Source organism: Cariama cristata, unplaced genomic scaffold (assembly GCF_000690535.1).
Source record: "Cariama cristata isolate BGI_N322 unplaced genomic scaffold, ASM69053v1 scaffold9728, whole genome shotgun sequence".
In the NCBI taxonomy this organism is placed as follows: domain Eukaryota; kingdom Metazoa; phylum Chordata; class Aves; order Cariamiformes; family Cariamidae; genus Cariama; species Cariama cristata.
Window position 1 is genome coordinate 10,435 of NW_009631645.1, and position 26,932 is coordinate 37,366.

The following is a 26,932-nucleotide window of genomic DNA, read 5'->3' on the forward strand; positions in this document are numbered from 1 at the left end:
TCAGTGCTTTAGTTTTGGAAGCTGCTTCACTCCTACAGTCTTTTTAATCGATCCTTTTTGAGGATTAACCATCTTCGGGTTTCGTGCAACACTGTATCTTGCTCTGAAATAAAATAGGTGAAGTTAGTCATCAAGTGTCACATTCCCTTAAGCTTTAACTGCTAGAAATTTGCATGCTTTTTATATTTGCATAACTGATTACTATTGTGAATTAATAAACCTGAGAGAGGAAAAAACAAGTATATTTCTGGGTTTGCAGGCTAGCAGAGCATCTGATTATTCTGCATACAAACTCAATTCTCATCTCATGATTCCTGACTAATTCCTTTTACCTAAAGGATGGCATTTGAAAAACATGAAGAGAATACTAAAATATTTGCACAAAGAGAATGATAACTGGCTAAGGAGACATTTTCATCAGTTACATAATCCCCATTAGGAAATGGAACACTTAATGTTGTTGTAGTTACAGTTCTCTGCAGGTATTCCACTCTGGAGACCCATGCTCTTGAGCCAATGATCTTCCATCAGAAATGCTGCCAGCAGACTTTTGAAGTGGTACGCACCACGGATACAGACACCACCTACATGAAACCTACTACAGCTGTTTTCACCTTGATCTTCTAAGAGAAATCAGTGGGAATGTAAACAAATCTCCAGGGGGGGGAATGGTGATTCCACAAACTGGAAGGGTCATTCTCATGACCAAGCAGCATGCATCTCTACTGTCATCACAACGTACCTTTGTTTCTCTCCCTGTTCATTACTACAGTGGACAGACAGCACTTTACATACTCAAATGACAATATACAGGGTTTCAACATCTTTCTCAATAAAGGCATTCTGAAGGAAAATGTATCGCAACATCACATCATTATAGTCACGATGATAGCCAGAGAAATATTTTGTTATGCGGTAGACGCTGTGATGATATGATCTGTGCACGTTTCACATTTCTGGGCAAACAGCCAACAAAGTTGTCCCCAGGCCTTGCTTGTCTTCTTGAGATGGTCACATCCTTTGTTCCAGCTCTTACAAGCAGTCAGGGTCTTGAACGGAGAGCTGCCCCCATAGAGATATGGAGCTACTTCTACACCGAGCTTGGAAGACCAGAACCCAAGGTCTCAGTTTGTTCAATAATTAATTGACTACTCACATTCAAATCAATTGATGACTCAAAATCAATTTATTAATCTGTAGATCACTGTAGAGATGGAACAAGCAGACAGTGTCTGTCTGTGTGGATTTCTGCAGGCAGCAAAACCTCATTCCACTCAAAACCAGCTGGACTTACGGACTTGGAAGCCAGGTAGCTGCAGCCAGTGCAGTGTTGAAACTGAGCTAAGAAGCCCTGCTATATGCCTCAGTGTAACAGCATGGGCTCAGAATGACATTAAATTGGCTGCTCAGATTGTATCAGAGACATGAGTCAGCAAGACATCCATGTTTTTCTCAATTGTCAGCTAGCCTACCATCTTCTTGTCCTGTGAAATACCATAAAAAGGACCTCTACTGAACTTGGCTTCTATGTTTGGATGGCCAGGAAACTGAATACATCAACATTTAGTGTTCACAATTATTACTCAAAAATGTTTCAGTGCTGCTTTAATATACAGGTTAGGGTTTCCATACCTGTACCTATAGTTAAACATTAAGCATAGTTTCTTAGTATGGTTTGAAATCCAATGAAGGTAGGCGCTTTCTGCAAGGCCAACGAAGTGAGATAAGAACTCTGGACAGAAAATTTTCAAATTATTCTCAAGAACACATTTCTTTTCAATCATGCAGGTCTTCTCTTATTTGAATGAAATTATTTCTCATTAATGTCAGGTTGAATGAACAACTTTTAGGTTGTAAATCAAAACGTAATTAAAAAGGAATGATACAACAATGTCTGTGTTAACCCTGTGATGATCAAGGGGTGCTTACTTGCATTTTAGTATTTCCTTAAAATACAAACTATGCCAAATCCCCATTCTTATTTCCATGTTGCCAACTAAGACCAAAGTTTGACCTGAAAGTTCTAAGTCACTGGTTATAAAAGCCAATGCTTTGCAAACTGGGTCCTTTGGTACTAAGGACAATTTAGAAGATGATCAATTCCCTTCATGTGCATAAAGTTATTTGAAAAGTTAAAAAAAAAAATCCTCTGAGGGAAAATGGGCTGAAAGGAGATATTTTGTTACAATATGCATCTTCTGAGACCAGAAATTACAGGACACTTCATTTTCTTTTGTTTGATATAAAGAAAACTCCAGAAACCTACTCTCATATAATTTCAGGGTAAGTAATGGTCTACTAAAATAAATCATAGAAAACCCCCAGAATAATCACAGATCAGTGCTAACCCTCAGCAAATCTCAATATCTGGCTGATGATATTTAATCTCCCAGCAGAGACAGTGAATTCTCCTAGTTCTAGCTTCCCAACCTTCTCCACATAAGCTATGTAAAACATCACTGGGGCCAGAAGCAACACACTGGCTATACGTGGGGTACCTCAGACCCATACAGTGTTTTTTTCTATATTAAGAAGCTCCAGTTACAGACTTTAATTCATATTGTACTACATTAATTCATATTCTACTAATATCCTTTCCTGGAGCATGAAGATCCACCGTTCCAGTTTATGAAATCCTGTGATTCTGTGCTTACACAGTATGAAAGGATAAAGTTGGTAAGCCAGTATGTCTACACAATTTCATGCTCATAATTTACTCATTACATTTTCAGATATTCCAAATACATATTGCGTATGCTCATTTTAATAATATAGGTAAGTGGATTCATGGAAGAGTATTTACTATGAGATACTAAATACATAGAAACCATCCTAGCTCAGGAAGTCTCCAAATATAAAGTATTTGGGAGAGTTCCAAAAGCAAATATTTTATCTGCCTGCTTACACGCTTTTGTAGGTATCTACTTATGGTTACTGGAGGCAGGGTACGGGGTCCAACACACTTTTGCTGTGATTCCTTATAATCTTCGTACTTTATATTCTTAACATTTTCAGTTCAGTTAAAAAATAGATCTCCTCCAAGCACTACAATCAGAAATTAATTTTATTTCTATATAGTGCAGAGCAGGTGGGCTCTGTTAAAATTTAAATTTCTAACCCATATAACTAAACAGAAATCTGTTAAACAACAAAGCCTTTATACGTTGTCACCTAAAATCACTCACATTATCATCCACAAAAAGCTTTACAATCTCTATTGGCTAAAAAGAACCAAGCAAGGCATTTATTTAATTGAATTACTTTTAATGGACTAAAGGGTATACTTGTTGCTCCCAACTCTGCAGTAATATAGAAAAAAAGTATCTATTTTAAACACAGGTTGAAAGCGAAGACCATCAGACATATTGTAAGGTTTCAAAAAGGCCACTTAAACATAAGTATTTTCAGTATTGCAACATACTTGGTATTAAATAAAACTGACTGAAAAGCAGTATCAAAAATGATGTTAAGATTAATACTTTTTATGTAGGATTATGCTCAGTGATATTTACCATGAACAGAAAGTTGCAATATTCAAAACATAGTACGTAGCAAAAAATAATAAACCAGAAAACAGGGAAGATAAAGGAAATTTACCTCAGTATCTGGTTTTCTCCCTTGCCTGTCAGAGCATCTGGTTTTTGCCTTTCAACAATTTTAAGTGTAGCTGAGGTCTGCAATAGCCAAATTTTTACAAAACAAGTTAAATCCTAACCACAATCACAGTTAAGAAAGTAAAATATTTCCAAACTAATTTGGAGCCACTATGGTCTTACTGCCATAAGTGTTTTAAACACATACTATACTGATGCCTTGTTGATTTGGGGAATTGAACATATGCTAAAATCCCTTGCTGTGGAAAAATACCATTATTTATCAAGCTGGATGATCAAAGAATATGTAATTTCAATCAGCGGATTTTTGGTCATACTGCCTATAACTCCACATTTTCAATGAAGAAGCATTGTATTTCTAACATACTTCCCTGAATGAGAAACAAAACAAATTATAGTCACTTGGTTGTACTTTTGAATGATTAAAATATTAATGAAGAACAGGAGCTACTTTAAAAAAATTAACACAGCATGGAAATCTCTGCAGACTCGGGAAGTCTACATTACTGGACATACTGAAAAACAAACAGCTATTACCCTTGGTTTTACATTTAACAGAATCTGAGCAGGATTAAATCAGTTGGTTCTCCTGTTCCTTAGCTCTCAGGGTTCCCTTCTCAGCCAGCACTTGCTGGCTCATTCAGCTGCCTTTACCAGAACTATCTCTCAGAGGGACAGCTACGCCATGGGCAGAAAACGCGGACGGTTTAGGGCTTGTCTGGCTGCTGTGCACACTTGGGTGTCTAGTGTAAGTGAATGGAATTTTCTCAGACCCTTTAAACAGAGCCATTAGGAACACATAATAAATATATGATAATCATGATATACAAAGTATCAGCTACACCAGACCACTAAAGACTTTTTGAAAGCCTAGAGCTAGATTTTGGGGCTACCTAAACAAGGCTTAATGTTTGGATTATTACATTACATTACATTACAACATTACATTTTATAGCATGTGCGAAAAGATCTTGCACTTGTGAGAAAAAATTCTGGCACTGAAAAGAAGCATGTCTCACTGCTTATAAGACAACGGTTTCTACTGTGCTTCCACGTATACAATGTAGTAGGCAAGGATTCCCGACCCAGTCATAAAAAGTCAGCTATAACTAAAGCAGAGTCTTTTCAGAGTGCAAGCGTCAAAATGGAATAGGATCTGCACAGATTTACTTTCTTGAAGGCAAGAAATTTTTTGCACCCAAGGAACTCTAGTACCCATCTTTAGATGATGGCTAGTATAATTTATCACCTTTCTGAGCGGATGTGATTCTGTGACACATGAGGCAAGACCTATGCTATGATTGCCTTCACTGTTTTTTTAATTTATATGAATACAGAGTGCTAGTATACACAATTATTATCCATAGCACTGTTTTTGCTGGTACAGTTTACTCCAGGCCTATCCCAACTCAAATGAGCCTTGCACAAGCAGCTTTCCAGCTGTACCCATCTATAATTGTGGACTTCTTCTGCAAAGAAATCCCAATCACAAGCTGGACTCAACTATGCTAGTAAAAGTTTGTGGTAAAAATCTGGCCTGAAAGAACGGTCCTTTTAAAGATCTGCTATCGTTCTTCTGTGCCTGCTTTTCGAACCAATTTCTGAATACCACCAGAAAGTGCTTTGAGATTTCTGAAGCCCAAACCCCAAACCAACATTTTTTCAGACTGAAAACAAAACAAAAAAAACAAACAAGTATATACCATAAACCATCGGTGCCTCTAGCATGAGCTCTCAAGTTTCTGAAATCTTTAATTTATTTTAAAACTATTATTGCAAATTTACTATATCCATATGGATTCAGGCAAGACAAACAACAAAGGCACTCAGAAGATACATATATTTTGTAAAAAAGCAGAAAAGCACTCTATAATAAAAAAGGTAAATAAAAGAAATGGCTGCTCAGAAGCTTCTCTCTCTTCTGCTTCTGCCGCAGGCTTCAGGAAGGATCCAAAACAAAGTAGAAAATACCCCAAAACATCTGGGATTTTTAACACCTACCAGTAAAACTTCCATTCTATGGTTGTTTTTTTTACTGTGAGCTATAGAAAAGCATAAACATAATGAGGAAAAAAAGGCCTAAAAAGACATTATATCCATTCTCTGTAACTAAGAGAGTGTCACTGGAATATATTGTTGTCACAAGATAACAATATCGTGTAGTATATTTACTTTGGAATGTATGGAAAATGGTAGCCTATGGGTAAATCCTTCTAACTCAACTGCCGCGAATATTACCGTGCAGGCTCTAGAACACTGGAAGTTTAATACAGCTGAAAGAGTCTGGACTGAATGTAAGTTTACTTCTGCCTCTATTGTTAAAATGAACTGTTAAAAGGAAGAGCATACATATGCAGATTGTAAAATAAAATAAAAGCAACAATCAAATCAAAGTCATAGCAGAAGAGGATCTGAAGGGACGGGATGAGCCACTGATTCTTTTGCAACCAACAGTAAACCATGATTAGGTTGACTGCCATGTTCAGATTAGCAACGTAAAAGGTAGATATCTAAACTACTCACCGAGGCTCAGTTTAGTTCAGGAAGAAAAACAGGTAAGTCCCTGGCAAATTAATTTCATCTTGATCTAAAACAAGTGTGATGGTTTGCACCTTAAACACGCTTCCCTGTCCAGAGATTACAGAGGATCCCTCTACAACTCCTTTAAATTGGCTGTTTAACATTGAGAGAACTAAACATAGGGAGATTAATCTGAAGATTGTTATTTTGTTCTGAAATCATGGGGGCAAATAATTGATTACAGAAAATAGAATGCACTAAGTACCTTGAGTATCAGTGGCAAAATCCTAGTCCCTAATGCCCAATTTAAGCAACATGCCAGTACATATACCTCACTTCAAATAATGTTTTATGCATGTTTAAGTGCTTTTCTAGGCAGCTGAACAAAGGCATTCCTTTTGCCAGCATGTTCAGTAATAAAAGCATCTTTTATTTCCTACCTTCTTCCTCCAGCAGTTCCCAGTTTCACTGGTAACGCAAAGATATTAACAGTTATCATGGGCATTTCCTGGGCTTTTTCTTGGTTTCATGCTGGAAAGTTAGTTTAAGCAATTCTTTCAGATTTCCCAAAGCAGCAATGAACTACGTAAGACAATCAGTTACCCACTGTGCAAATACATGGAAACACTGCTAATTACAGCCTTTCACCCCAGTTAGCTATGACAGGGATTCAGTGACAGTCATTCCTGAGTGTCACACTAAGCTATTACTTTTACATTATTCAGGAATTAAGAGCTCTCTCAGAATAAGAAGTAATCGAAATCTTTATAGGTTCCTTTACAGGTTCCTCCAGTTTGTGGTATCAACTTTTATGTATTACATAACTCGCAGCAATAAAATTTAATCTCTGATTTCACCGAAACAAGGTATCTTATCCCTTATCTTATAAATTTAATTGCAGTATGTGCCATGTTGTCATTCTGAGCTGGCTGACTAGTTTGTCTTTGAAAGAAAAAAGGAGAAATGTGAAAAAGAGGAATTGCGACTTAAGGTGGGTGTCACTACCTACTGCTAATTATTTGGTTCTGCTCTTTTCAACTGAAACATTAAACTAGCATAGCAGTCTTTCGACTAATGGATGGGCAAGCAAGTATCAGAAAATTGCTTCACCTTTCTCACTTAAGGGCGCTTAGACTATCCTTGGGAACAATGAGACTCCAATTGATACAAAAGCAAAAAAAAGTATTTAAAATAAATAAACTGTAGCAATTCTTCAATTTCCAGCTCTCAAAATTTTTAAAAAGCACCTTTTGTAATGAATTTGGCAGATGAATGAAGTGACAAAAGACTTTGACCTAATGGTGTTAACAGATGTTGTTGCTATATTAAGAATGCATAATGATTTTTAAAAGATACTGAGTCGCACATTTTTCTTACCTGTAAGATCTCTGAGAGGTACATGCGCCGCTCATCATTAGCTTTGTGGTAAGCCTACAGTTAAAATGAAGGATATAGACTACCATTAAGCAAAATATTTTAGAAGTTGAATCATACAGGAAGAAATAAATATACAACAGAGCTTTTTTCCAGTGACATGTTTTGTGGGACTACTCTATTGTGTGTTCCACATACATTGTTTGTCAGACAACAATTTTACAGATTGGAGGCATACAGTGACTACAAACCTTTGCTTCTTGTTCCAGTCTAAGTTCATAGTCTTTTAGCTGATTCTGGAGACTTTTCTTCTCTTCTTCTAGTTGTTTAAGAACCTCCTTTAAGGAACCCTGTAGTTATAGCAAATAAAACAATGTTTTACAAATATTTCCATTCTGTATAAAGGTATCACCATCATCATAGTCCTCATTCTTCAAGCATTACGATGTTTGTCATCCTATTTGCTTCCTGTGCATTTTTTGTTTACATGGTTCTGGCTGGCACACTGCAGAGACAAAAGCAATTAACCATATGCTACAATTATCAGTTATGCACTACACATTTCCACTGTGTTAAAATGATACAGATATGGTTTTCCACACTGCTGCTCCTTGATAGATTAGCAAAGTCACCTTTTAGTGACCAGCCAGAATTGCTCCTTCTAACCAAAGACTCTGATGGCTCCTTTTTAGTAGGAGGAAGATTTCAGATCTCACCTGCACATTCATTTTCAAACCACTTGCCGAGGAGCTGCTGGACCCGCTGAAGAGGCCCACGGGATGTCAAAGGTAACTCATAACAACTTGGTTAGAAAGCAGTATTTTGTGGGGAGACTATCTGTCTTAGGTGTGTAGCCATCTACCTTGTCTACAGTTGGGATGAGCTACAGTAACAGTGGTAGAATCCATTATTGGTCACTGGCAGCGGCCACCTCTCTGCTTGCTGCGTAGTGGAAGTAGAACGCACACCCAAGAAGGTCCTCCTCCATTTCTAACACAGGAAACTGCTTCTCATAATCCCTTTCATAAATTGATCCACTTCATCCAGTAGAGACATTCTTATTGAGAGGCTCTAATAGTAGATGGCTTTTTTAATTCCTTGTCTTAGATTATTCAAGGTCAGTTTATACCTGTTTGTTCTTGTATTTAAATGATTTTTAAGATAACTGTTCTTCTTCCTCCCTGGTGTTTGCCCCCAGCATGTAAGACAGAAGACAGGAACATCTTTTTTCAACATACATTTTACTAGGATAAATAAGCTGAGCTTTTAAAAATGCTCTTTCACACAGCAGGCTGTCTTTTCATCTAATCATCATAGTAAACCCTTGGTACACCAGGCTGGAGCTCAACCTTCTTATGGTTGGAGAACAGAACTGTACTAGAGTATGCAGTACTCCAGAAGCCATCTCACTGCCTTGAACAATGTCAGTAATACTTCTTTATCTGTACAGAGAAATTTTAGGATTGCATTTTCCTTTTCCACAGCTGCATGGTGATGGCTTACGGTCAACAAGGGATCACCTAGAATACCCAGATTCTCCTCTGCAGCTATGTCCAGGTGATCAGCTTTCAATTCATAACAATTTGTTTACTATTTCCTAAATCCTTTGGGCTACACTATTAAATTTTAATCCCATTTTTAATAATCTAGTCTTCAGTGTCATTCTTTTTCTAAACAACATCTAGATCCCTATTATATTACATAATTGGCATCAGAAGAAAGATATCATAATCTATTTCTACTTTGTGGATCAAGGTCATGCATTAAATGCTAAGATCAGTCCTAAACCTGGTCCTGGAAGAACTCTGCTTGTACTCTCCCAGCAGCCTCCTCCACTAGTCACCACTATCATGTTCCATTTGCCAGCTCTTTACTCCTTCAATAAATCTACTAATTTTCATTTTCTCCAAATTAATCAGTTGCTTCCTGTGTGACATGGTATCTTTAGCAGAGGTCACAGTGAACATGATAACTATATGTATTGTAACAACAAATCTATTGTCTCATCACAGAACGTCAACAGGTTTGCCCGCCATGTGCCACTCTTAATAAATCCGTATTTCAGTCTCGTTTTGCAACAATTATTCCTCTCTTTCTCTATCCTAAAACAACAACAAAAAATTGCTTTTCTCCAATGCCATCATCCACAGCTTTACTAAAACCACTTGCTATCGGATCAGTGATGTAGCAAGCCAGTTCTTTCAGAATCCTAAGGTGCAGATTACCCATTTCCCTCAATTTAAGCATATCCAGCTCCTTGAGTTTTCCTTAGGATTTGGTTACTGACATTTCCTCTTCCAAGCACTTGTTGACATTACCTATTTTGTCCTGCATTTTATTGTTTCTGCCTTTACTGAAAACTTAGGCAATAGATACATGTTTAATTTAAAATGAATGAATTTATGATCACGTGATCTGACTTTTTTTTGACTGGCTTTTCGTCAATGTTCTTCTAGATTTTCAAAATCTCAAACAGCATTCCCTCCTTTTTATCCAGTATTTTCTGATAAAAATGTGTTAACTGTCACATCCTCTAATCCATCATTATTACTAGCACTTGGTTTTCAGTCTTTACTTACAAGTATCACATACAATGCAATTTCTGGAAGTAATCTAATAATCGATGTATGGATGGGATTCTAAGGTGAGGACATCTACATTTGAGTGTCCATATGTGAACTAAGCTCCTACTAAGAGTCACAGTCAATACAATCAATGATGCACAGCCATTCGTTCAGCTGAGCAGCTGAAGAGCTCAACTCAGGTGCCATCTGAGATGCCCTAGAGTGTCCAAGACATTCATGTGTGGCAGATATGACACATGGGTTACAGGAGACACATGTGCTCCTGGAGCTACACTGGGCTACCCTGCACCGAAACATCTGCAAGTCTCTTTGTTTGCACAACTATTCCACTGAAGATGCCTACTTAGATATATCTAGATACAACTCTTTATACTCAGCTGACTGTATTAATGGGATCTGCACAACCAAATCGATTCTGTGATTCTGTGAATTAAAGATCTAGCCAAGAGGTAGACATCTATGTATAAAAAAGAAAATATTGGTGTCCTAACATTTAAATGAGTCATCTTGTTTCAATATGTATTTCAATATTATTTCCCAATATTATTATGATTAAAATTTGTTTTCCTATCCATCCTCAAGATGAATCAATCCAAACAGGTGATGAAGAAAGAACAAACAACATTAATGTAAAAGCCTCTCCCATCTGCTACATACCACGTCAGTCTCTGTTTTCATCTTTCCTGCCAAGTGCATACCTTTAATACTTGTTATCCCATCATGTTTTCATTATCAATCTTATTACATTTCAGGCTAGTCAGGTTCTTCCATTCGTCTGCTTACGGCCCCCATGTAAAGTATCTGTTTCAGAATTTTCGCTTCTTTTTATTTCTGCCTCAAGCATCTCCCTAGTCAGAATAGCTGAATCCTTTCACTTTCTGTTTTGTTTTTTTTTTTTTTTTTTTTTTTAAAAAAAAAAGTTGGACAGAAGAGCTGCATCTTTCAAGAATGTTTCACACATGACTGAACTGTTATTAACTTTAATCTGTTACAACAGACACACTGGACACACTAAAAGAATTGGGTTTTTTTGTTTTTTCCTAATTAAAGCAGAAGTACCTTGGATGCAGATGAAGTCTTTGTCCTTATACAGAAGGCTCCTACAGTCAATACAGTCAACATTGCCCAATTCAAGAAGAAAAAGTAAGCTGCAGATTAAAGAGAAGATTTGGCTAAATTCCACTAGGGTCATGTGCTATTTCATTACAAAATCAGTGTCTGTACAGTATTAAATAAGACAGATAAAGAAGGCCTCAGCACGATCAACCTAGGAAAGTATTTTTTTTTTGCCTTCTTGACCTGACTGCACATTAAAGATTATAACCATGGGACAGTGGGGTTTGTACAGCATATTTTGTACCACCTATAACATATTTTGTACCACCACAGTAAGCTTAAATATAGTAAATACAAAAGTTCATGCTGCTCTCCAGATTTGTTCTATGTAAACCCACAGCCCACTATGTATTTCCTCACTAGATTGTCCATCAGTGCTATGTATGATGGCAAGACTTAGCGTTGCAGCTCACAACAGAGCAATTTGGTATCTCCTCAGTGACGGCACTCATCTAATTTCTTTGAGTTCTTTCACCTACAAAATAAACTACTTTTAGATCTTTTTTCATTTAATCTTTCCAGAAGCGCTGCCTATTTTTTACTGCCAATGCAGCTGGTCCAGTGCACATGCCTGGGCGTTCATTCAGCTCCGGAGCAAGGCCGATATCCAACCGCAAGTAAACGGTGTACTACGCTGCTTCTGATGAGCAAGCAGACCGAAATAGGTTGATAATGTGACTGAAGTATACAGTTACCATCCCTCCAGTATCTGGCTGCCTCATAATTTGTAATGTACCTATGTTTAAAATTCTCCTGTGAAATAAGAAAGTTATAAATTACTCCCAATTTACAGATTAGGAGAATCAAAAAGGGACTAGAGTCTAAATTGCACTTTAGGCAGAACTTAACATCCTAATGCTAATAAAGCAATCTATGCAATGTCTTATATTCTTCACATCTGGTTTTGTCATATAACTTAGACAGGCATCTGAGCCATTGCCATTGTCGTTGTCCATAAGCACAAGCTTAATTGAGCTGCTTAGTTTGCTGCTGAAAGCCTTTATGAAGTCCCAAAGTAAAGCTTCCTGGTGGTCATCTCCGTGATGGGGCACTGACATGCACAACCTGAGAAGCACGCTCCATCCATATTACACGAGGAAGGAATCCTCTTCTGCCTAACAGCCTCAACATTAACTCACAAAGAAATTAGATGAGATACATTTTAGTCCTCTGTGACTCTAAGAGCTTGAATTCATAGCATGTCATATCCTGAGGGTGCCCTTGCCATCATACTTAACTAGTGCTGAGATAATTTTTGAAGCCAGGCCGTTAATCAGTCAGAAATGCAAAATTTACATGGATGGAGAAGGAACAAGTGAGAAAGGCTGCAAGGTCATGCCTGCTTCTGGAAAGGAGGCAGGATTTCAGACACAATTCTTGGGTGTTTCTTACCAACTTTCCATTGGTCTTCCATCTCTATTGCGCACTCTGCTGTGAAATCCAAATCTAGCTGCCTCTCTCCCAGTTAACACCTAGGAAACTTAGGCAGCTAATTCAGCCTTCTGACTTCTATTCCTGGGCCCACACACCTAATTAATGATGCAGAGCTCAGAATGGCAATACTGAAGTTCTTATGGGAATCTAGCAACCCCAACATTCCTACTAAAAGACCACTCCAAGTCCTCAAACACTACAAAATGCAATTTCAAAAACAAACAAGAAAATTTCAAATGGTAAAACTTCAAAGAAGTTCTAGAGATCCACTTAAGGCAGAACTGGTTGTAAGTTACCTCCCACCTGTACTCTCAAGGCAGTAATTGAAGAACTAGCTGAGACCTCAGATATCTGAAGTCTTTAGCTGCTGCACAACAATACCTATCAAGAAGTGAGAAACACCAGCGTATGAACTCAGCCAAATCATTAAGGGCTGGATTTGCCTTTCCTGAATCCTCTAGGAAGCAAGCAGAAAGAAACCTCACTGAAACAGATTCAATTCTCACTGCTCATGGTTGTATGATCAGCTTAGTGCTTAATACGGTAAAACAACACAAAAGCAAAAGCTCAAAGAAAACAGAGCTTAAAGCATACCGTAACACAGACTTGCAGCAAAGTTCCTGGAGCACAGAAAAGCCTCAAGACAAAGCAGGGACCACTGAGAGCTCAAGGGAAGCAGGAGGAGCCTTCCAGCTACGCAGCACTCTCCCACAAGGAGTAACTGTCAACAAACTCCAGGATGAACCAGTAAGATAAATTCTAAAAAAGCTTTTCAGAAGTGGTTTAACTGAATATTGAAATGTTTTTTAAGTTACATTTATTACAAGTTCTTCTACTAAGCCTTGAATAGCTGGACAATGTATTCCTGAAAAGGAGACATAAGCTGACTAAGGGATTTAACCTGAATTTAAGATCCTTAGTTTTCAATAAGTGGTCCATGTCAAACCATTCTGAGCAAGCTGGTAAACTAAAAGAAACACTAAGATTTTAAATGAATACTTTCTTTATGTAATGGAATTTTGCAGGGCTTAGCAAGATTCACTCTCAGAGCAACGATACATTAAGTCTTGTGTCCAGCAGTGACCAAAGCCCAGAGTTTCACAAAGGGAACGCCAATTCTCCAGTTCTTCTTTTCTTCACACAATTTCCTTTTCATTCGACTGAAGTTACATATTTGGCTTAACACTTGCCAGAAAATGAAATTATACAGAATGATACTGCAGCTGAATTTTAAGGCCACCCACATAAGTCGCCTTCATTCTGGATTTTTCCTTGCCCTGCTACGAGTAGCAACAGAGGTCACAATTTCTATCAATCATTTCACAACAGACAAGGTGACAAATCCATGATATCATCAAGAGGCTCAAACTTGCTTTCATCAGAGCCCAGCTCATAGAGACTATTCATCCTTATGGCAATTTGCTTCAGCTCTAATCCTCTTTAACTTTTCTCCATGAGTTAGAACAGAAGCAATATATCTGTCAGCCGTGTAGAAAAAAAACAACACCACAAGAAGCCTTTGCAATCCATTCCACTTGACATTTTAAATCAAATGAAGTTTTGTTTAGAAAGTAAACTCCCTTCCCTCCAACACTAGAAGCTGACGTTCATCAGCTGATTTAGCTGAATCTTTTAACATATCATTTTAAACTCATCAAGAGCAAAAAGCAATAGTACCTCTTTAGTTTTACTATAACAGAATTTGATTTTAAGTTGATATCAATAAACGCACTAGTCATATATTACTGAAAAAATTATACATAAAAATTATTTACCATAGCATATTTCTACATACAATATGCACTCGATATATATACACTAGATCCTATAAGGCCTTCAGTACAGCTGAAGAACGGCTCCTTGTACTTGTCTAAATGCCAAGTGCCACCTTGTGGTTTGCATCAGCTTTATATTCAAAACCAGACCAAGAGTTGAACTACATGAACGCAAGCATGTCCTGTTTGCACCAAACACTGGCAACGGCCAGGGTAAAGAAATGAGCCTGGAGACTTGTTGGAAAGTTCAGGCTCCTTCAGCATAATAGGTGTGGACACTGCTACCCTAAATCCTGATGTCAATGGTCTCCACAGCATTGCTCATAGAGGTTATCTGCTGACTTGGGGAGGAGGAAATTAAAACGGAGACCTCCATTGCCATGGTTCAGATTGACAGAACACATTGTTCCTGACTCTGAAATGTTTCACTTAGTGTCTCTCCTGGTAGGCCTGAAAAAGGCTGGAGATTGCTTCTTTATACATTTTTTCTGGAGATATCCCAGGGTCTCAGTCAATTGCTAAGGAATTCTTGAGAACAGCCAGCTAATACTGTCACGTGACTGCAAGATTTTTCCCTGATTGTTTTCTTTGAAATATAAAGTGTATCCTGCCTCTGGGAATATCACAAAGTGATTTGAGTAAAACAGTCTGCTGGTTTGTGGAAGGCCACCAGGAAGAACAACTAATGCCAACATTACAAGGAAAGGAAAAAATGCCAATCAAAAAGGTCCCTTGGAGGCATCCAAAATTCTTGTCTGAGGTCAGATGAAAGGAGTAGGAAGGGGAAGTTTGTGAGGAGGCAGGATACAGTTTAGGGCAGTCAGACCACACTACAGAAGCTTCTCCAAAATACTTCCATGTTTCACGAAAAGATAGGATACCGAATTTCTTCTTCCCATAGAGCTACTGCTGACTTAATCCAGCAAGAGCAACAAGGTTCATTTAACACTGACTTCCTAGGAGAACTGTCAGCATTTCCTACGCCATTATGAAGTGCTGATGTTGCTTCTAGGCAGTTAACACCTACTGCAATACAAAGTCTTCGCTGCGTGTTTTCATAAACCCAAGATTCTCCTCCTGTCACGTTGCCAACGCCTTCTCCAGTGTGACACTGCCACACATTCTGCTTACACTTTAAAACAGAGAGCAAAAACCCGGAGGTGGTTGTGTGAGGGACTCAGTCCTGTGGTCACTCAGAAAGGCAGCTTTGCAAAGCAAGTACCTGGCCCTTAACGTCAGAATTTTCTCAGCGATGGTGCTGGACGTTCCTGAAAATGGTGATTTACCACAGAAACCTTGGTTCCTTGGCTAATCTTAACTAGAGCGTTGCTAAGGCAATGCTACCAGGAGTGTGCTCTTCTGAACTGATTTTGCAGTATGTTTTTCAGTATTTGCATACTAAAGCCGCTATCTAGGGATTCTTTCTTGCAGAAATGGTGAGAGAAAGGAAGAATTTTATTTCTGCTTATATGGGAAATTATGCTTAGCAGAGAGCATGTATTTCACCAAAAATCATTTAATGAAAAAATGTGAACAAATGAATGCAGCATGTTTAAGAGAGACAAGTAAAATTCACATCATTATATTTCAGAGAGAAGGCATTCCTTCTGTAATTATTTCTGAAGTACTGTATGACATTTTTATTATTCACTAGGATACAGAGGAAATTACTGACTAAACAGTTTTCACTGTTGGAACTCCCTTGTGCTTGTCACTGCTTAGGTTATTTTTATCTGCCCTCAGTACACAAAAATGATTTTCTAAACCCTGGCTGTAAAAATTTGTGTGTCCAAGGTATTGGTTCTGCATTTACTGTCATGTGATACCTACATGATTTTTTTGAAACAAAAAAAAGGATTATCTCAAGTCCGTATAAGGACTTCAGAACGATAATTGTATATTTAAATGGTTTAGGCATGTTTTTAACAGCAAGGAATCATTCATCAGTAGAATTCTAATTCTAAAACAAAAATAGTGCAAGCCATCTGCAACAATTATTGCAATTTATCAACACAGAAAATCCTCTATGCTTCCTTGTTCATCACTCCAGAATTTGCATTTGTATTCTTCTCTTTCATTCAGGTTTGTATAGCTTGCTGACTGCCAGGGTCCCTGATGACTAATTTTTTTTTATTTTCCCTGTAGTGTTTGAAATCGAGAAAATATTTTATGCTACCTATCTCTAAATGGGAGGAATTACTCTACAGACATGTTTTTCTCCTTCTGTTGGATATGATAGGATCTTAAATGACTAGTTGAGGGAGATAATTCTCTCTAGTATCTTTGAGATACCTCCTCTGTTAAATACAGCTGAAATTGCTTAGGAAGTCAAGACTTATTAGAGGTCTTTCTAACAACTCTAACTGCATAATTCAAACTTCCTTGGGAACATAGGTTAAAAAGACTTGCAAATACCATTTAATTTTCTAAATATGTTGCTCAAAACAAAATTTACTGTCTATTGTTGCCATATTACAGAAATTGTATCATCTTGCTGGAAGAATCACTTTGCCATCTTTCCACAGAGCATCATAGAATCATAGAATCATTTAGGTTGGAAAAGACCTTTAAGAACATTGAGTCCAACCTTTAACCTAACACGGCCAAGCCCACCACTAAACCATGTCCCTAAGCACCACATCTATACGTCTTTTAAATCCCTCCAGGGATGGGGACTCCACCACTTCCCTGGGCAGCCTGTTCCAATGCTTGATAACCCTTTCGGGGAAGAAATTTTCCTATGCAATACGCATAGGAAATATATATTCCTGTTCATATAGGAATATATTTCTATTCATACGCAACTGCAAGTTGAAAGCGGAATATTATAGTATACTTTTGATTTAACACACACACACACAATTTTATATATACCCACTCTCAGCATTTTTACTTTGAGCAAATGTAGATTGATGACTGGCTGCAAAGCTCTTTGTTTTTCTACACCCACTCACCACATCTGCTCTTTATTCTCACCAGTGAAGAAGCTGAATATTCCCCCCTACTCCTCTGAATAATTCTCAAAAACATAAAAAGGATTTGGATAAACCTGTATGTTTAAACACCACAAAATCATCTGTGGTTTTTTTTTTTTTTACCAATGTTTTATCTCCTAAATTTAAAGGGAAAAAAAAGCAGTTCTGCATCCTCCAAGAGTATCTGTAAATATACACTGACTTTTCTGACAGCTTCAGTGAAAAAAAAAAACCAAACCAGCAAAGCCCACAAAACACATCTATTTTGTTCCCCTCTTTCCATCTTCTGAAAATCAAAACAAGGAAAAATGAAGCACTTGACTAAATCCCTAAGCACTTTTTTTTCCCCTCTGGCTAGCAAACAGAAGAATGCATTCACTCCAAGCTGGAAGGCTGAAGGAAGGACTTAATACTGCAGAAGAAAAACCTACGGCATGGCACACGGGCTCCAGATTTCCCTAGGTGTCACTGAGTAAGTCTAGGACTCTTCAAATTGTCTTCTAGACTCCTTCTGGCAGCATGAATCTTTCAGTTGTGCTGACATTCTTTCATTTATGGGAATGGCAATCAAACCTCTCAGAACCACGGCTCATCAGTGAGGAGGCAAGGCAGTATTTAGTAGGGATTAGAAATGTACTGGATTGGTGCAGCCCAGCTGCTGGTGAAGGAGATTATCTTGCTGGCAATGACTCTTCAAGTGCTTGGCAAGGTGTAATTGGGTTGGTTAAGAGAGTACTAGCAACTGGATGGAAATAAACACTTCCGATACTGTCAGCATGCATGCCAGTCTGTGCTTTACAGGCTACCAGGAATAACATTGTCTGAAGCAGACTCTACTGTACATTTTCTAGATCAATGTTCTGTCTTCAAGACTTTTCTTCAAACACAATCCTAGTTGTATTTTCAAATCAACTCTGTGAAATAGGAAAGTTGGATGGCAAAGACTTTGTTCTCTTTTTAATAAGCTGTTAAAATATATATATATACTGCCAACCTAGAAAACACCATGGTCTTTATGACAGCACTAAAACTGGCAAGAATGTTTACTATCTGAAAGCCATGGATCAGATCAGAAAGAGCAGTTAATTATTCACACCCTGCTTACAACAGATAATCATTCCCACTAATAGGGCATGCAGCCTCCTCTAGGCTCAGTAAACTCCCATTAATCTTCAAAATCTGAAGCACAAAAAAGTCAGATGGAAAAACTTCTGTAAGCATAAGCATGGAATAAAAATCATCAGAGCCCTCCTCATAATGTTCATTATACCTGCTATTGTTACAAGTTATCATCACATCTTTATCTATCTTTCCTATTTGTAAAAGTGGGTAAGAAGCAGAAAAAGTGTCAAAGTAAAAGATTGCAGCAGATGACAGACTAAGGAAAAAACAGTCCTGAATCTAACATTGTTTTCACTTCATTTACTACTTTAGAAGACTCGATGGCCAGAATATTTGATGTTTTTTTCTTGCCATTTTCTGCTCAAGATCACAGAAAAATGTTTTATGCTTTGGTGACATACAGGTCATGAAATATGAGCGTATTAAGGAATAAAATTTAACAATGAAAACAGGCACTTCCTTCGGTGTTGCAAAAATTTAGCGTACAATGAGGCATTTTCCTGTAAGTATAGTATGCAAAATGTTACTGCAACTGTTCATCTACGTTATCACAGCTGATACAAAACTGAGAGTAGTGACTGATATACCAGAGGATTGTCTTGCCATTCAGAGGGGCCTCAACAGGCTGGAGGAATAGGCAGAGAGGAATCCCATCAAGCTGAGTTCAACAGGGGGACATGCAAAGTCCTGTCCCTGGGGCAAAATAACCCCAGGCACCAGTATATGCTGGGGGCTGACAGGCTGGGAAGCAGCTTGGCAGAGAATGATCTTGGGGTCCTGGTGGACAACGAGATGACCACAAGCCAGCAACGCACTCTTGCTGCAGAGAAGGGCAATGGCCACCTGGGCTCCATTAGGAAGAACGTTGCTAGCTGGTCAAGGGACGTGATCCTTCCCTTCTCCTCAGCACTGGTGAGACATACCCAAAGTGTTGGGTCCAGTTCTGGACTCCCCAGTACAAGAAAGATATGGACTTCCTGGAGGAAGTCCAGAACAGGGGTATAAAGATGATTCAGGGACTGGAGCATCTGACAAATAAGGAGAGACTGAGAGAGCTGGAACTGTTCAGCCTGGAGAAGAGAAGGCCCAGGCGGGCCTTATCAATGTGTACAGATAAGTGACGGGAGGGAATGAAGAAGAGGGAGCCAGGCTCTTCTCAGTGGTGCCCAGTGACAGGACAAGAGGCTATGGCCACAAACTGAAACACATGAAATTCCATGTGATCAGAAGAAAGTTCTTTTTTTACTGTGAGAGTAGTCAAACACTAAATGATTCCATGATTTTGTGATCAAGGTTTAAATTTTTCCATTTATTTACAGAACTAGTCCAGCTACTCACTCCATCTGATATGCCTTACTGCAGGTTCAATCACACAACATTCACTCACTTAAAAATTTCACTACATGATTCTTCCCAACGTTCAGGTCTTACATGCCTCCTACTTAATAATTTTACTCACTTTATAAATCTATAAGGAACTGCATATCTGAAACAATAAAAAAGTAAGCAGGACTGATTGTTTTGGTTTCTAGACCAGGCTGCTGATATTTTTGTCATTAAAAAAAAATTATACAAGTTCTTCAATTACACTACGATTCGTTGTTAACCAACTAAATGCCATAGTACTCACCACAGGCATTTGATCAAAGGTGCGAACAATGGACAATTTATCTACAAATAAGCAGAAAATTTGACCCATTGATATAATTTCAATATATAATCACTAATTCTATTGAAAAACAGTTATGAATACCCATTTCTACCTGCTGGATTTCCACGAATAAGCTCCATCTTTTCTTGAAGAATATTAATTTGCCTTTCCAGCTGTTTGTTCAGTTCTACTTGTGTCTCATATCTGGTTTTCCATTCATTACCTTAAAAACAAACACAGGGTTATTCTGCTTTCCAGATTATTACATGACATTTCAAGTAAAAGTTAGCATTTTTTCAAATTCATTTTCAAATAATCTTTTCAATTTTTTCTAGAGATTGAGAAAGTCGCCAGTTAGTAATCCTCATAATGAGGATCTCTGCATACAAAAGAGCTTGAAAATATAAATCAAGGGAATTTTTCACTGGGCTTACTGTGGCCAGAATATTAACCAACTCTATGAATTCATGTTTTGCATAGTTTCATGAATAATTAACAAAAAACTAACATGGCAGTGTGTAGCATTCCTTAATTTCACATTTGCAACATCACACCTATAATAGTCATGTTAGAAAAGGGAAAACTTAAATTTCTAAACAAAATTTGTATCTCTGTAGGGCCTTCCGAAAATAATTAATTTTCTGTGTTTCTCAATCAACTAGTGAGACTGTTGTAATTCACTTACCTTCATCTTCAACACTGCTAAGTCTTTTTTCCAGTTCTGTTACAGTATTTCTCAGTTCAAATATTGAGAGTTCAAGCATTTGCCTGTGGTATTTAGAGAAGTCAATACATTGGCTATTGCATTAATCCTATTATTAAAATTAAAAAGAATAAATTGAACATATTTTCAGATGAAGTATCTGTTGGTCTTTCCTACATAATTACATCATGTTGCCCATGGTTTTTTAATGTATTTTTCTCTATGGATACTACAGTGCCTTAAAAATAATAGAAGCATTACTACTTTGTGAATAAAATTACTTCCATAAAAAAACAAGAGCAATATTTCCTAAAATTTAATAACTGTCTAGCAGATCATCAGAATTAAACAAATATAGAGAAGACACTGGCCTTACTTTTTCATCTAAATAAGATGCCCAACGAATATGTTTTTTGAAGCAAGAATATGCCTGAGAGATGTGCTATTTGAAGTTCTGAATTAATGCTTCACTTTGACTCACTGCTCAATGATCAATAGTCATTTTCTAAATTGTACCCATAACAAAACCAATCAAAGCATACCATATATCATGACTATCAGAAAAGAAAGCCAGTGATTAAAGTAAGATGAGTGTTGCCAAAAAAATACAGGAGCTAAAGCCACCGTTTTTTTTAGTACCTTAAACTTAATCTTGTGGGAAAATATATTTTTTCCTATTGATTACTTCTGTGTATTGGTCGGGCAGCCAGACAGCTGACAAGTACCATGGAAACTGGGCTCTTTCTGCCTTCGAAGGTATGACCAGAAGCAGAAGCTAGCAGAGGACTTTGATGAGAGCACAAGCCACCCACATGCATGAGACAACATGCTGAATGACTCTCATCCTTCTAAGCGCTAAGATGGTAGTTTAGTGTGCTACAACGAATCATACAATCTCAATCATGCCAAGAGGAAATTACGGCTAACTAAATTATTGACCGTATTTATGCCAACAGCCTGGTTCTTTTTGGAGATATTTATGGAGAAATGCTTCTGCCTGTGAGATCTCACAAAGTCAGCCCACACCAGCATAGGTGCGAGCAAAACACAATGCAGTGCAACACAGGAGCAGGTTGTGGTTTCGTCCTTTAAAGTTAAGCTTGGAAAGCTAAGATTTAAAAAAACAACCAATGGTTCTTGGGTGCCTCCATTTTTCAGTGCCCAAATTGAGATATTTCAAAAGAACTGAGAACACAACTCTGCAAATAAGGCTCTTTGGAAAATGCTTTACAATATCAATATGATAACAGATGTCATTTAAATCTTAGCCTAGTTCATTAAAACATGCAAGAGAGAAAATCATTGTGTTGTCCTATTTCTTGGTGTTTTTTTTTTTTAAAGGGGAGCTTCCACGTCAATATGGATCTTCTCTTTCTGAATCTGTTCATAATGAGAAATGCTCTTCAAGAAATACTTAATTAGCCCATGAGAAATCAAAGCTCTGATGACAGAGCTAATTACTGCGCAATGGAATCACCTGTTGCACTCAGGCTCACATTCAGTTGGTGACATTTCTCTTCCACAGCTTGAAACATCTGATTTCAACTGCGAGCTGCAGAAGCAGAAGCAAACCAAACAATCTTAAGAAACAGAAGAGGTATGCCTGGAATAAGGAGGGCTGAAAAGCTCAAATAGAAAGAGTAATTGAAGGTAATTCAAGTAAGCTTTCAGTGCAAGAAATACACTGGAGCACATTAAGACAGACATCTCAAATGGCAGAGGAGAGCTGGGTCTTCCAATCCCACCTTGCTCCATCGCTCTTTTTGTCCCTACCAATGTTAAATTAGAGAGGGGGGGACATAGGCAAAGAAATAATGAAAATACTGGTAACTTCTGGAGACAAAAAGGGTGTGGTGAAAGCCCCAACAAAAGACAGACTTGAAACACAGGAGACAAAAAGCTTGGATGCAGGAAAAGCAAAGGAAATTTGATTGCTGCTGTCTGTTTGCTCCCTCTCCAAATGAAAGAGGCAGATGGCTAGGAAGAAGAAAGACAAAATCTTACTACATTGCTGGTATCATTCCAATACAAACAGATAAGGTTTCGGTAAAGCAGATTTCTATCAACTTCTCAGTGCTTGGAAAACGGGAAATTACAATGACAGTGAGTGCTAAAATGGGATTTTTAGAAGGAAATAACACTGAAAATTAGACACAGTCAATGCTGGAACTACAGCTGAGCTGTATCAAAATGAAATGGTTTTCTTTTTCAAAGAAATCCTAACTAGGTGCTTAGATGGATGCACAGGGATAACACAGGAAGAATGACTTCTTTAAACCCAATGTTTTCAGTTTTTAATTTCCGTGACCATTCCAAGACTACAGACAGTATTTCTTACATTAGATTTTATTATTCTCTCTGCAGCATTAGCAAAACTGCCAGCCAACTTCCAATTATATTTTGTCCTGATGAAAATTTGTCCTGATGAAAATATGTACGGGAGCGATAAAATGTCAGGTATCAGACTGTAACTGCTACACTGACTGAAATTTTTACTTTCATTTGGCAACTGACACCAGTTTTTTAAAAAATCTAATTATTATTGAATATTTAATACTCCAAGAGCACCCAGAAAGTAGCCAGGGTGGAACCTCTCAATTTTAGTCACTGTATATGCAGTAAATTACAGTCCCTGCCCTGACAGAGAAGGGATGTAGAAATAAATCACTTTGACCAACTGGGTAAATACTTAAGTTTTTTAATGTATAGAAGTATTTTGCATTTCTGGAGTTATTTCTCATTGTGATAGGAAGTGACAGTCAAGCCATGTATCTGTTACTGTGCATTTAACGCAGCTGTATATTGCTGCCTGCCGAAACAGAGACGTGGGCTGTACTCAGAGGGACCATGGTGTGACTTTACCTGCAACCTCATATGTGTTAAACATCATTAGACATATTCAAGGCCTATGAATCTTTCCTACGTCAATGGCCAATTTATAGTCCTCACAGAAGAAAGCCCATAAATCCTGGAAGCTCACATTTAAGTCATCAAGGGAACTTAACTACATCCTTGCATGCTAAGCATAACAAGAAAGCTCTTGTGAAGAAAAGGAGAAAAAAGGCATAGTTCAGATAAGAAGGCTGTGATTGAAATGCCAAAAGAAAAAAATTGCCAAGTTTCTTTTTAAGATAGTGTACGGGTGTTATTTTACTTGAAAGTGACAGCCACTTAGGATGAAAGCCATTTTCCTGCACATTTTGCTGTCCAGATCTCCATGTCGGTACATGTATTGGGCAAAGGGCTGCCTGAAGCCATTTTCTATAGTGGAGAGAGAAACCAGTGAAACATTAAAGGAGAAGCTCAAGGCAAATCATCACTTCTAGGGCGTCAGCTCTATAACATGGCAGACCTTTACCGATTCCTGTAGAAGACAGAATAACAGATGCCTTCAGAACCTACAAAGAAAGCAGAAACAATACTGCACAGTGCAAAAGGCACCGTGGGGAAGAGCATACACAGTATTGAAAGCTACAGACTTCTGACACTTGCAGTCAGCGGTGCGCTGGGAAAATGCTGCAGCTTTCCTTGCCAGGAAAGCCGCAGAAGCTGGAATCTCACAAGCTGAATTAACACACAACTCCATCAACACTCATACATAGCTGACATGCATAAATATATGGCTTTAAGACCTCTTTGTCTATTAAGAAGTATACTGCAGTATTATGTGCCTTCACTCTCTCTCAGAAACATTTGCCATGACATTTCCCAATCAAAACCTGTATCTTGATTACACTAATTCAGAGTCAGATTTAAGCTGACTTGCATTAAAGCCTTTGAAAGATTTCACAGTATTACATCCACGATCACTGAGAATCAGCAGGTACTTTAGGTACAGACCCCTTACGGACATGGATGATTCAATTTATTCTTTGAAGTAAAAATCTCTTCTTCACGAGTGTTAAATGAGAGTGGTAGGTGGGCCATTAGCAAACTGCCTACATGGCACAATAATCAAATAAGCCAGGAAAAAGATGACGAGAGTGAGATGGCTGTGAAGGAATGCAGACATCCATCTGCAAGCCAGTCATCCTCAGCTTGTTTTATACCCAACGGAGAGAAAGAGGCAGCTCCGAGGGTGTGAGCCATCTCATGCTACAACAGCCAGCCAAAGTAGGTCAGATGAATCACACCTTCCAAACGCCTTTCTGTATTCATTGACTATACATGTCACTGGTTTAGATGTAGATGTCTAACAAGCCTGGGCATTAACAGGCTGAATAAATAACTTCTGTGAAATTGGCAATAATGGTATTGTCTATTTACACACACAAGATACACAAGGGAAACAGCTGCAGAATCCACCTGGAGTAGCAAGTTTTTTACTGTCATGCCATCACAACAAAGGTTTTTATTAAATAGATATTTTCCTTTCATCAGCAAATAAGTCACCACTTCACAATGTGTCCTGGACTTTGGGTCCAGTCTTGCAGAAGATTCTCAGGGATATTAGCAAGAATTTAAGGTACATCAAGAATCCAGTTTTTCATTAATTTAAAAAAAAAAAAATCAGAGCAGTGAAACAAAGCCAATACCATTCTGCTTTTTACCTGAACACCTACAATATCAGGATTGTGTGTCAGGTAGAAGAATTGATGCATGCAGAGGATAACTGATATATTACACTGACACACTACTGTAGAGGAGACTTAGTAAAAGGCTATTTGCTTACACGTTGGTGCAAGCATGTCCAAGCTCCTTTTTGTGCCATTTTGAACACAAAAGCTGCCTAACCATTTTGACTCTGTTAATATTGGTTTCCCCCTTCCCATTAGTGAATAAACATTTTATAAAGTCCACAACTGCAGGACTAGTTGAAGAGAATCTGCAGCCCAGACACTGAAAGAAACATTGTCCAGGGGGAAAATGACTATGGAATAGAATGTTCGAAAATGGTATGGAAATGTAAATATTAAGGGTCTGACTTAAGGCAGCACAGGAGCTTCTGGTATTTTCTAACTTTTAATTTATTAACATTCAAAAGGCAATCATGTTCTTTAACACAGGGAAAAATGTGTAACTTCCTAAGCAAACTGGGAAAAAAAAAACAACCCAGAATCCCACCACTGTGTGAGCATCAACAACCAGCACTGAAATAGTTGCCGCTTAAGCAAGGGGACTAACTGGTCCTCATCTCTGCAAACTGCACTAGAGAGATGCCATACCTTCCCTGTAGGATTCAGAGACGTTTACTGACAGTAGAGTAAAAAAAATCTAGCTTTCCAGTTTTATTCAACAATGCAGAAAGAAGCGTATATAAAGGGCACCTCATTGTCCATTTGATTCTTCTTCTCCCAAACAGGCATGCACCCACATAAGCTCTTTTCTGTTCTTACCCCACTATGGCTTCCAATCCCAGTCTACTGGTTTTGCCTTGGATACAGTTAATTTTCTTCACAGTAGCTCATATGCAGGTGTTTTGGATTTGTGATGAAAACAGTGTCGATAACACAGGGATGTTTTAGCTATTGCTGAGCAGGGCTTACACATCAAGGCCTTTTCTGTTCCTCACCCTGCTCTGCCAGCGACTGGGCTGGGGGTGCACAAGAAGTTGTGAGGGGACACAGCCGGGACAGCTGACCCCAACGACCGAAGGGATATCCCATACCGTGTAATGTCATCTTCAGCAACAAAAACTGGGGGGTTGAGTTTGCTGGGACTGCCTTGCCTGGGGATTGGCATTGGTCATCTGGTGATGAGCAGCTGGGGTTTTTCGCATCACTTTTCTTGGGTTTGTTTCTGTTTCCTTTTTATTTATTAAACTGTCTTTCTCTCAATCCAAAAAAAAAAGTTCTCACTTTTGCTCTGCCGATTCTCTCCCCCATCCCACTGGGAAGGGACCAAGCAAGCAGCTCTGTAGTGTTTTCGCTGCCTACTGCGGTTAAACCACAACATTCAGTCCTATTTTCCTTGCCTGTTCAGTACCAGCCTCATTTTTGGCTGAAACTATTTATCCTCCTTCTTCAGGCTCCATGTGCCCGCCCCAGCCCTTTGTCCAGCTGTTCCTACCGCCTGGTGCCCCACGCTGTCTCACCAGTCCCAACCATGTTCCAGCACGGCCCC

General features: G+C 38.3%; 1 protein-coding gene across 1 annotated transcript; it reads right to left on the bottom strand.

Annotated features, from left to right (window-relative positions):
- On the bottom strand, positions 1 to 25,598 carry LOC104166194 (coiled-coil domain-containing protein 169-like; the record flags this gene model as incomplete). The annotated part of the gene is given in 9 exon segments (XM_009706043.1): positions 1 to 103; positions 3,598 to 3,674; positions 7,512 to 7,565; positions 7,760 to 7,858; positions 20,146 to 20,186; positions 20,279 to 20,389; positions 20,852 to 20,934; positions 22,347 to 22,495; positions 25,542 to 25,598. Coding segments are annotated over 9 exon segments (774 nt in total), but the record flags the coding sequence as incomplete, so codon positions are not given.
- Positions 25,599 to 26,932: the final 1,334 nt, after the last annotated feature.